At 39.6% G+C, this 13,095-nt stretch overlaps 1 protein-coding gene across 12 annotated transcripts in view; it reads right to left on the bottom strand.

Annotated features, from left to right (window-relative positions):
- Positions 1–13,095, bottom strand: part of SEC16B (SEC16 homolog B, endoplasmic reticulum export factor) — a 99,291-nt gene that overhangs the window by 19,711 nt on the left and 66,485 nt on the right. For all 12 annotated transcript variants that reach the window (XR_013174123.1, XR_013174122.1, XR_013174117.1 and 9 more), the window contains 3 exons: positions 9,973–10,070; positions 6,904–6,985; positions 629–746 (listed from right to left, as the gene is read on the bottom strand). Coding sequence is in view for 4 of the 12 variants with exons in the window: in XM_077157094.1 (XP_077013209.1) it covers positions 629–746; positions 6,904–6,985; positions 9,973–10,070 (298 nt within the window). In the remaining 8 variants the exon portion in view is untranslated. The remainder of the gene's footprint in view (positions 1–628; positions 747–6,903; positions 6,986–9,972; positions 10,071–13,095) is intronic.

Below are 13,095 nucleotides of genomic sequence, written 5' to 3' on the forward strand. Positions count from 1 at the left end.
CCCTGCCTACCAGCATGGTGATTAACCTGCCAACTGGGCAAAAACCCTGCACGCAGCTCTATCACATTTAAAAGCAAAATTTCACAAAATGCCACAAAAAGCACCATGATTCTTAAATGTTCTGTCCCTTGGACAAATTTGAGAACTATTGTTCTGGAACATTCAAAAGGCTCTTAAAGTTTATAAGGCCAAGTTCACAGAGACATGACAGAGAGGAAAGACCACATGATTACCAAGGTAGTTCAGGTAAAAACAGGATTTCCTCTCTGACTGCCATGGGTCACTGCAGGACTAGTGGCCACAGTACGTGAGGTGCCCCACGTGTTAACACCATCTGCAGAGCAATCTCACCGAGGGCTAGAGAATAACTGCTGAAAGGAGCCTCCTATAGCAGAATACCAGAGTCCAGGGGCCTGGCCTAAAATGGCCTGCAGCAGAAATGCTGAGGAGAGGGGCAAGGACACTCCTTTCCCTGGAGTTTCTTTCCCCAAAACACTGAGGCTCCATTGGTCAAAGGAAAGCCTGAGGCACAGACTCTGGCCTGACACAGGATCTAAGGACAGGATGTTCAAAGCCGATCTGAAAACACCCTGGAGGGAGCAGAGGGGCCAATGCTGGTTGTGCTTACCGAGGGTGTCACCCATGGTGACAATCGCACGCTGACACAGCTCCGGGTCCCCAGCCTGGTTCGACAGAATCACAGCCAAATGAGGCCTCCAGTCTCCCCACTGCTTCTCCCCACAACACTGAGAAGCAGCAGAAAAATGAAGATTTACTGGATGACGCAGGGCTAGCCAGAACGTAGGTTAAGAAGGTGGTTGTTTCTTTTCTGGTTTGCAGAAATTCAGAGGATGCCCATTACACTGCCTGCAATGCTGCCATTTTTTTTATTTAGAGCTCTCTCTAAAAAAGCAAAATGCCGAGGAAGACAGACAGACAGACAGGGACAGAGATACAAAAAATGATAATAGGTAGATGATAGAAAGGCAGAAAGATAGATAGATGATAGCAGGGATATAAGATGATAGATAAATAAAATGACACTATTGGTCATTTACTAATTTTCAATTCTCTTCTCAACACCATCACCCAAAAGAGCTAAGGAAAAAGTTTTAAAATTTGGGGGCAATACAGAGATAGTGGAAGTCCATCAGAGGCAGCAGAGAGCAAACAGAGTGGTGTAAACGGAATGGAGTCCTGCATATAAAGGATGGTTAGCCTACAATCAAGCTCTGGAGTCACCCTTTTCATTCAGGAATGAGAATGAGAAATATCATCAAATAAAAAATATAATGTCGCAGAAACAATACAGGCTCAATAGCCACACCTGGATTTGATTCTTGACTCCTGCCTCTTTACTAGTTGCATGACCTTGAGCAAGTTTCTTAATAACTTTGTAGTTTTGTTTCCTTGTATCTGAAATGGACATCAGAATTTCTAATAGGGCTATTTTTAGAATAAACTGAGATAATTACATAAAGGACAAAGCATTAGTGCTTCATACTTGGTTTGCATGTGGTAAATTACACGTAGGTGAAAACATACACACTTACATGCACACACACAGTGGGAAACCCAGCAGAGGAAAGAGGTGATTTGCAGACCAGCCTAAGTTCCAATTCATTACATAGAATGAGTAATGCAGGGTACTGATGGTAACAGCTGAGACTTAGAGGTCAGAACTGTTCGCCATTATTTGATCTTTCCAATTATCCCAGGGACCAAGCGCTGCTTTATTCAACTCCATTTTGTACTTACTCCTTGTTCATCTGAGCAATGCAGTGTCAATAAGGATGAGGATGACGATAAATTACAATAATAGCAGTTCTCATTTATTGTGCTCTGACCATACACTACACCCTGTGCTAAGCATTTCTCCTACCAACAATCACATGTGTTAAATACTATTATTATCACCGTTTTTTCATGTAAGTCAGGCCCCTTCTTGCTGGAGCTAAAAGAACCAGCAAAAGAGAAGAAAAGCCTCTCCTAAAGTGAAAAAAATCTGGGAAGTCATTCTTCTCTTGCCTCCTCCAGAGATTTGAAAAATCACTGTAAAACAGATCTATGGGGAGACAGAGCGCTAACACTTATTAAGTGATTCCAATGTTGCAGACATGGTGGTTATATTTTTGCATATTCCTTCTCTTTTCATTGTCACAATAACTCCCTGGATTAGGCACCAAAATCCCCACAAAGATGAAAAAACAAGGCTCTGTAAGATTAAGAAAGCCAAGTGTGTATATTTATACCTACATGTAATTTACCAAAGGGAAACCAAGTGTGATAATTGGAACAGCAAGGAAGCAGTAAGGATCAGAGTCTAGATTAAACCTGTGATTAACCCATGTCTGTTTCCAGTTGTCATGCTTTTTCCACTACAAGACAGATGATATGAACTGAAGCCTGGCCTCTTTACTGGGATGCTGAGAAACCCCCAAACACTAAGATCAAGTAATGCATTGGCACATCACCTCCAGCTCCTCAGTTTTCTCACCTGAAAGTACAGAAAATTTAGCTAACCCCACCTTTGCAGTGAGACCCAACGGACCACACATTGATTAAATCATTTCATGCCATTTAGTCCTTCACAACATGATGTAATTTCAGCAGGCCATTCAGTTGAATTGTGAGGGGTACTCTGTGTCCCAGTACAGCCACTTGATTTGATGAAAGGGGATAAAAGTCATCATTTCTCTTTTCTTTTCTTGGAATTATCCACAAGAAGTAAGAAGAATAAAAAAGCAAAAATATGAAGTCCATTTTCATTAAAACAGGTGTCAGCTAAAACCCAAGCCTTATAACACAGAGAAGAGGGTTGCCAAAAGTAATAAGAGATCGAACAGAGACGGATTCAGGAGGAAGCAAGAAGAGGATACCAGACGGACAGGGGCCCACGGTTCTCTCTTCTGGGTGGGACACAGGAAAGGCTAGCCGTCTACTTACAACGAAAATGCCAGGGCATGAGGAAAGTAAGATGGTCTGGGCTATGGGACTGACCCCTCCACAACACAAACCTCCCAGAAGGAACAGGTCCAGGAAAGAGTTGACTGCTTTTAAGTTACAGTAAATAAAGGCATAAGCACAGAATCTGTTCAAGAATACTTACATGATAAAAGGAAGAATGCAACATGAAACTAAATGGAAGGTAAAGAGAATGTTCACCAGAAAAATGTTACCACAGAAAAAATAATAAATGGTCACCAAACATTTCACTGTGAATTTAAATGACATAAAGTAATGAAACAACTGTGTCCATGGAAGGAAGAACATAAAGCTGAATTATTAGAGTTCAAGAAACAGATGGTAGAAGAGTAGATAAACATGACCCGCAGAGGTCAGGAAAGAAGAAAGAGAAAAGTCAAAGAAATAAAGACAAAAATGGAAAGAGTTGAATACATAATATAAGTCAAAATATATACTTTTTTATATATATAATGAATATATATGGAGCTTCTGAAAAGAAAACCCAAATAATGAAACAAATATTTAAGGATATAATTCACGAAAATTTTCCTGAACCATAAGAATATGAATGCACATATTAGAAAGGCATGCTTGTTCAAAAGGAAACCATCAGCACTACCACAGCAACAGCAGAGGTAAATAATGGGGTGAGGGACAAGAGTTAAGAGGAGGTTTCGAGTTCCTATTTGGCAAAGGTGTGTTTATTGGTTTTCTTTCTCTTGGGAACAATGAAATTATCTAAAATTGGGCATGTTGATGGACTGTGGACTTTGGGCCCTCTATATGATGCCCGATGAACGCAGGTGGCTGAAGGATGCACTGATGGAGAAGTAGATTGGCGAACGATGGTGTATACTTATGAACGAAGGTTGTGCTGCTACAAAAAAGGAATAAAGTCGTGAGGCATGCAACGATGTGAATGAACATGTGGGACATTTGGCGAGACAAAATAAGCCAGAAACAAAAAAACAACAGTGGTATGGTCACCTTTAGAAAATGCTTATAGGAAAACAGGGGCCTAGATTTTAAGCTTTTAGAACAGGCACATTAAGTCCAGAGTGAAAATTATTATTTCTGGATTTTGAGAGGCTGTTTTATATATATAACCTGATATTTGGAGATAAGAACGAAGCTGAACAGGTTGGAATTAAAGTAATTCAGAACACAGGGGAAAGGAAGATAGTGTCTATATTTTAGAACCACACATACTCTTTGAGACCAACGGAAGAAAAATTAATTTGGTCTGAAACTGAAATTTTTTATAGTGCATAATCTAATTCAACCTATTTGTACAGCTCGTTTGAAGAACTGAAACCCAGGGAGCACAGAATAAGAAAGAGGTCCTTTAATCCTGTATAGATTATTGTATTGCCTGGAAACATCCTAGAGTATATTAACCAGATAATCAAAAGTATTGGCAAAGTCCCCTTGAGGGATGGTAGAAATTTATGGAACTATTAAACCTTACTTCAGGGAATCCCCTGATACTGTGTCAAACTTTAGGGACACCCAAATCAATAGGTCATGCCCTCGATCAGGAGGCTTACTGTTGCGAAGGTTATGTAGGTAATGGAGAAGCTTAGGTTACCAAATGTATGCCTAAGAGTTACTTCTGGAGGACCTCTTTTGTTGTTCAGATGTGGTCTCAGTCTCTCTAAGCCCAACTCTGCAAGTGAAATCATTGCCCTCCCCGCTATGTGGGACATGACATGCAGGGGTGAAAGTCTCCCTCACAACGTGGGAGAAGACTCCCAAGAATGAATCCAGACCTGGCACTGTGGGATCAACAATTCCATCCTGACCAAAAGAGGGAAAAGAAGTATAATTAATAAGCTATCAGTGGCAGAGAGAGAGTTCAAATAGAGTTAAGAGGCTACTCTGGAGGTTGCTCTTATGCAAGCTTCAGGTAGACCTTGTTACCTATTATAATGGGCCAACCCCCAACCAGGACCATTCCAGCCAATCCTAAAGAACACCTAGGGCAATATATGATTCCACAAGGGTTCCATGCACTAGAATAACTTTTCAGAAACCTACAACCTCCAGATGGGTCCCTAGTCCAGATAAGTCCTGAAACCTAGCCCACCCTCTTCAGAACATCAGATAGTTTCATCTCCCTACCCCATATTAGTGACAGGTCCTTCCAAAATCAAAAATTTAAAATTCTACAGCCCAAATAACCCTAAAGAGAGGTATGGAAAGACCAAAGGTGATGGTGGAATTATACATAGAAGATAGGATTTAACAAATGAATACGAATGCTGAATCATTAAATTGATATCTTTTAGTCTCCAGTATTTTAGAGCAGCTAGAAGTAAAAACCTAAAATTGTGAAATTGTAACCCAGAAATATGTTCTGCAACTAATCGTGGTGCTGTGCTTTGAAATTTACAGCTTTTCTGTATATATGTTATTTTTCACAAGAAAAGAAGGGGAAAAAGTTGATTGTGATGATAAAAAAAATATTTAAGCCCTGTTGCATCCTACATTCCGGAGCAGCTAGAAGAAAAAATATGAGAGGATCATATGACAGCCCATGGCAAACTCTGGGATCTGTCCTGTAACCACTTGTTGAAGAGTGCTTTGAAAACTATTGCTTTTTTATTTCTTTGCTTTGTATATATATGTTATACTACAGAATTGAAAGTCAAGTTAATGAAATTAAAAAATAAAAAAGGCATGCTCCATCCCAAGAAAAAGCTGACCAAGATAGTCAACACCAAGATATATCCTACTAAAGTTATTAGATTTCAAAAATAAGGAAGGAATCTTTTTGGACAAAAAGACCAAATTTCTTACATTAGGAAAAATATCAAGTTGGCCTCAGACTTCTCAGCCGTATTCAACTCTAGAATACAATCTAGCAGGCCATATAAAATTTAAATATGCAACTGTGAAAGAGCACTGTGGCTGGAATGCTTTCTTCCAAGGAAAAGAAGGGCAGCCTTGTAGTGGGAAGTCTAGAGAACAATCACAGCTCTCTTGCTGTTTGAAACAAAGCAGGCAGCTGTAGCACAGAGAGAGACACCTGCAGTGTGGGGAAAGGGCAAGGTCTTTAAGTCAGACAGACCTGCGCTGAGTCTGACTCCACCACTCCCTATCCATGAGGTTCTGAGTTATTTCACAGTTGGCACCTCAGTTTCCACATCTGCAAAATAGGGATAATAATTCCTACCTTCTGGAGTTAAATATAATACATATCAAAGTGCTCAGCAGGGGGCCAGGGATATGGTAGGTGTGCTGGTTTGAATCTGTGGTGGACCCCAGAAAAGCCATGTCCTTTAATCCTCATTCAATATTGCTTGCTGGGAGCTTTTTGGTTGTTCCCATAGAGATGTGACCCACCCAATTGTGGGTGGTAACTTTTGATTAGATGGAGTTGTGACTCCACCCATTCCAGATGGGTCTTGATTAGTTTACTGGAATCCTTTAAAAGAGAAAACATTTTGGAGAAAGCAGCAGAGCCACGACAGAGCCACAAGAACAACAAGAGCCCATGTAGCTGGAGATCTTTGGAAATGAAGAAGGAAAACGTCCCTAGGGAAGCTTCATGAAGCAAGAAGCCTGGAGAGAAAGCCGGCAGATGTCACCACGTTTACCATGTGCCTTTCAAGTTGAGCGAGAAACCCTAAACTTCATCTGTCTTTCTTGAGTGAAGGTAACCTCTTGGTGCCTTAATTTGGACAATATTATAGATTTACTTTAATTTGGACATTTTCATGGCCTTAGAACTGTAAACTTACAACTTATTAAATTCCCCTCTTTAAAAGCCATTCCGTTTCTGGTATATCACATTCCAGCAGCTAGAAAACTAGAATAGTAGATGACTAATAAACACAGATTTCAACCTTCAAGCCATCCCAGCATTCCTGAGCAGCCCCACCCCCAAGCCCTGAGGACACGAGGGTGTTAAAGGAGACCCCTCACAAAGGGTACCGTGGCTGCCTGTGGAATCCTCCCCGACATGAGCTGGAAGAGGGTCTGCAATGGGTCGTTGAGCGCCAGCGTGCTGGTGAAGCTGCAGAGAAAGGTGGCCTTTAGTGGGAACCCAGTCAAAAGAGCCCCATTAGCCCTTCCCAGAAAGGTAAGGCAAAGACCTTTTACATTTCCATTTGATCTGAGCAGCTTCTTTGGGACATGAGCTTCTCTTTGCTTTCTATTGTGCCTTTTGAGGGAGGACGGCAGGTTCTCCATTCCCCCAAGTAGATCTCATCAGTGGTAAATATTGGATATTTTCTGCACCCTGGCACTAACAACTTTTTTTTTAACTGTGGTAACATACATATAACATTTGCTACTTTATTTTTAAGTGCATAGTTCAGTATCATTAATTACATTTACAATGCTGTACTACCATCAACACCTTTCACTACCAAAACTTTTTCATCACTCAAAACGGAAAGTCTGAACCTATTAAGTAATAACTCCCCATCCTCCCTCTCCCAGTCCCTAGTAACCTCTAATCTACTTTCTGCCTCTGAATTTGCTGACACCCTAACTCTTGACGAATGATTTCTGTAGGCCATCTTCTATCACGAAGGAAATTCAACATCTTGAAGACTTGGAGAGCCCCAGCAGTTAACCTGGAAATCCTTTTGTGTGGACCCCTCCTTCCCAGCCGCCTTCAACTCCTACTCACAGCAGCTTTCCCCCTTGCCAAGCCCTCAACGATCAGTGTCATTTTCCTGGCTCATCACAGTCCTAGGTCTGTAATGCTTTTACTCACAAGCACTAAACAGACATTTTCAGTAATCAAAGAGGTGCGGAATAGGGACCAGAAATTACCCTGCTGATGACAAACCGTGGGATACGCTTAACAAGGATATAATAAGCTCTACAGCTGATTTGAGATTTAAGCATACTCGGTAAGAGATATTTTTCACAATTCACTGAGCCCCATCAAAAATCAATGGCCCAAGGCAAAAATCTGTAGCAGAGATGTATGCTACAATGTGGGGCTGTGGGATGTTCATTTCCAAAACCCAAAGGAAGATGATCCCTCAGAATACCATCTTTTATTTAATGGTATCCTTGCCTCGGGAGCACCAAGCTCTTCTCATACTAGAACTTTTGTGCTTCTGACCACTCCCGCTTCTGAACATATGGGATGTACAGTGGTGTTACCAGTCCCTGGGAAGAACAGGGTTAGAGTAATAAAGAGACTCAACCAAGGCCACTGAAGCTGAAGACTGAACTTCAAAGTGTCTGACTTTTTATCCAACTTTTAACCTGACAGGTTTCATGGCTGATTCAAATATAAGGTTAGGTGAAATTCCACAGCTTTCACCAACACTAGAGGATAAACATACTGAGGTAACATCCTTCTCACCATCTTATTCACATCTGTCCCTTAGAGCCATCCCACAAGACTGAACCTCAGACACTAGCTGGGGGCTGAGGAAAACCTTCTCCAGCACCCACCACCTCTAGTGGATCCTGACTCTCTTTACCATTTCACTCTCCTCATTCTAAACTTCTGACTGCTGACATAGCCTCACCTCAATCCCCACCTCCTCTTGCCTCATCCTAGCACCCAGATCTTAGTGTGCTGGCATAATTTCTGACTGGTGTCAAGTTTTCCCACTGCCTTACATGAAGACTTCTGGAGCTAATTCCCAGTCCTGTAAATAAACCCCTTTTTTGTACCACAGCTCACTGTTCTGCTATCTCATATTCCTAGCTATTTCTCAGTACCCATATCTATATTTTAAGACTAAGGGGTACATAATTACTTGCATAGAAGATCTCAGCCTTATATGGAAACAGTTTCGGTGATTCCTCAGAAAACTAAGTACAGAATTACCATATAACCCGGCAATTTCACTCCTAGGTATACCCAGAAAGAGAGAAAGCAAAGGACTTGAACAGTTATTTGTGCACCAATGCTGATAATGGCATTATTCACAACTGCCAAAAGATGGAAGCAACCCAAGTGTCTATCAACCAATAAATGGATAAATAAAATGTGGTACATACATACAACGGAATATCATTCAGCCATTAAAAAAAAATAAACTTCTCACAGATATTACAACATGGATGAACCCTGAAGACATCATGTTTTATGAAATAAACCAGACACAAAGGGACAAATACTGTATGATCTCACTTATATGAAATATGGAGAATATGCATATTTATAAAGCCAGATACTATACTACAGCTTATCAGAGGCTGAGTTGGACAGGGGGATGAGAAGTTAATGTTTAATTGGCATGGAGTTTGTATGTGGGGTGATGGAAAGGTTTTGGCAATAGATGATGGGGATAGAGGCACAATTTTGAGCATGTAATACCACTGAATCACATATTTGAAAATGGATAAAAAGGGGGAAGTATAGGTTGTATATAAGTTATCACAAACACACATAATCAAACCCATAAAACTGTACAATATGAAAAGTGAACACTAATGGGGCTAAACTGAAGTTAATACATAATTATAATAATATTGTTTCATGAATTATAGCAAAGGTGCCACAATAACACAAAGTATTAATAATAGGGAAAACTGTGTGTCAGAAAAGAGGGTATATGGGAAACTGTACTTTGGGCACGATTTTTCTGTAAATCTACAACTGCTCTAATTTTTTTTTTTAAGTTACTGGATCATTGAAATACTTCAAAAAGAAAACTTTCAGCCCTAACTCTGTCAATTAAATTTAAGGGACCATCCAGTCCCTCACTGATGGAAGTGGCCAGAATAGCCCCTCCAAAAGAAAGAAGACTATAGCAATACAGAACCTATTTCAGTTTTGGAAACTCCGATGCTGAAAAATGTTACCAAAAATGTTTCCTTCAGCTTAGTAGGTAGAAAGAATGTCTGTGTCTAATTATAAGAATCTACAGGAAAAAAAATGCTAGGTTCAGCTCAGAAAAGAGAAATTGGAAAAGATGCTTGGAGTATGGTACTTGGAGTATGGGCATTTTTCCCCACCCCTACCCTCACCTTTGATGGGGAGGCCTTTCTGCTCCATTGGGATCCTGTGCACAAGCCACAACTTACCTACTCATGACCCAGCTATACGTCCTTGGGTCCATCTTGCTGGACAGGAACAAAGCATGGCCCCACAAGTGGTTCTTCATGGCCCATTCCAAGGCTTCCTGAAAACCAAAAATATCACATTCAATGTTGGTTTACTCATACTCCTATAACAACAATGACAATGAAGTCAACAAAAATACTTTGCTTAGGTACTGCTACACCCCAATCAGTAGAGGCTAGACTTCCAAGAAGACACTTTAAGCGTCTCACATGTGAAAGGGAAAAAGGACGCAGAGTGAGGGAAAGCAGGCATGAACTGGTTATCTTTAGGGTGTTACCGTCTCCAACTTTTACCTTATCAAAATCCATTATGCAAGTTCATTAGATTTCCATCCAACCCAGTTGCCAGTTGGCCTGATCGCTTAGCAAATGTCATGAAATAATTTTATGAGCCTAAGGCTCCAAAAATGAGGGAAATATCTCAACCCAAGTATTGGGTCTCAAAATATACACAGCAAAATGGTATTCATACGGGTATATTAAAGGAACTTTTTTTTAAAACAACTGTAGCAGAGACTACTAGTTGCTCACCAAAATCCTTTTTCTCTGTCCTGTCAAAGAGCTGAACTTCGTTTTCCCACCCCTTTTACACCTAGATGTGGCTGAGTTCTAGCCACTGGATTGGGAGTGGAAATGACGTGTGCCAATTCCAGATCTATCCCATAAACCCCCGCCATGCAAACAATCCTCTATGTCCTTTTCCCCATCTGGCTGTCTAGAATGAAGATGACTCTTGGGTACCCTTAGAAACTATATATTGACAACAGAAGAGTCTCCAACGTCCTGAGTTGCTGAACAAGCACATGCAACAGGGCTGCCCTGCTTATCTGTTCACCCTCCCAGTATTCTTACATGAATAGAAATAAATTGTATTACACATAAGCCAGTACACATAGCAGTCAATCTACCTCACCTAATACTGCAATTAATTCTACGTAAGCTATCAAATGCCATTGAACACTAAATTAATGGCATCCTTACTTGGGAGAGATGGGCTACAAACGCAAAGTAATGAAAAAGAACATTCCTGTATTCATTCAATTTTCAGAATTATTTACTGAGTATTGAATTTATATGTGAGATTTTGAGACAATATTGTGATTTTTGGACAGGAAGTTGCTAATGAAGTAATTCTACATTCAAACAAAAACTTCTCTAATCATCCCCACATCTCCCCATGAACTCTTCTTTAAAGAGAGAGAACAATTAGAGAATTCAACCCCACATCCAGTACAAGTTTTAAAAAAAAATGGTGGAGGGTATTAAGAGTTACTCTTTTTTACATGTTTAAACTATTTCATAATAAATAACTTTTTAAAGAGAGTTAATAGTACTTGGTTGGGAATCAACAGTTTACACAACAATCTGGCTCTCCAATATAATAATGTATGACTAAGTAAAGAAATTGAGAGTTTCTATTGAAGACTACATACCTCATACACTATAGGAAATCAGACCCCAGTCACATATTAATAAGATGTTAAGATATTTTGCTATCCTGCTACTTCTAAACTCTCATAGCACTCCACCCAGCCCTTGCTTACCTTTGGGGTGAGTTATGAAAGGTGAAGTGGTTAGAAGCATAGGCTCAAGAATCAGTTGCCTGAGTTAAACCCAGGCCATATGACTTACTAACATCACTCATCAGTATATAAATAAAACAAGAATAAAACCTAACTCACAGGGTTTGTATGAAGGGTAAAAGAAATGATGCATGTAAAGTCCTAAGCAAGTACCTAGTAGGTAGGAAGTATTGAATAAATATTTGGCTTTTGCTGTTGTTGTTTTAATGTCATGACATCTTTCTTAGGGACAGAGATCACAACTTGTTTATCTTTGTGTCCCACACAGCTCAGTGCCTGAGAATTAGTAAATGCCTAATAAATGTTTATTGAATAAATAGATCACTGGTGAAACTGCAAGTTTCTAATATATGTTGCTTATATTGCTATAAATTGATCCCACTAACTGGGTATTATGTCTAGGACTCATTTAAAGATAATATTATACATCCCCCCCCCAAAAAAAATCCAAGAGATTAAAGGTTTATATGGAAAAGTCACAAAAGTACTTTAACTCGATTCTTTTTTTTGGGGGGGTGGGGGATGGCAGTGCATGGTTCAGCAACGGAATCTTGGTCTTCCCCATGAAAAGGAAGCATTCTACCACTGAGCCAGCTGTGCACCCAATTTAACGTAATTTTTAAATTAAATTTGGAGTAGGAAAAGCCTTTCCAAATATGACCAGAAAAAATCTCAGACACCAGAAACTAAAATATGGGCAAATGTGACTACATAAAAATAAAAATAAATTTGCATATGCAAAGTCAAAAGACAAATAAAAAACTGGGGAATGTATTTACAGATCACATAACATTCGATCACAATTTGTAATGTTGAACAGGAAGCCCTAAAATGTAAAGAGATCCTACAAATCAATAAGTAAAGATCAAAGACCCAACAAAAAAATGTAGAAAATAGATAATAAAAAAGGAGTTCACTATTTAAAAGATATTCAACTTCATTCATAACAAGAGAGATGCAAATAAGTATACTAAGATCGCATGCTTACACCTCTCAGATTGGCATATATCAAAAAGTATAAAAACACAGTGAGTTGGTGAGGGTGTGGGGAAACAAGTACACTCATACATTTCTGGGTAGAGTAAATTCAAACAACCTTTAAAAAGGCAATTTGTAACGGGACAGTCACGTGGAAGAAGAATGAACTGTGACACCCACCAAACAGCATACAAAAAAAAAAAAGATAATTTGTCAATATCTATCAAAATTACAAACCACATACCCTTTAATCCAACATTTTCACCTGTAGGAATTTATCTTACATATATTCTCTCACATTGAGCAAAATGACAATGGTTATTCATTGTGGCACTGTTTGTAACAGCAAAAGACTGGAAACAACCAAAATGTTTATCTATAGGGGGTTAAGTAAATACATTGCAATTTATCCACAAAATACTATGCATCCATTAAGAAATAATGAGGACATTCTTTGTGTGTGGCCTGAGGGCAAAATCCAGCCTGCCAGTACACTACCCATTTTTTAAATGACTGGGAAATA

The sequence above is a fragment of the Tamandua tetradactyla genome, chromosome 4 (assembly GCF_023851605.1).
Source record: "Tamandua tetradactyla isolate mTamTet1 chromosome 4, mTamTet1.pri, whole genome shotgun sequence".
NCBI lineage: Eukaryota > Metazoa > Chordata > Mammalia > Pilosa > Myrmecophagidae > Tamandua > Tamandua tetradactyla.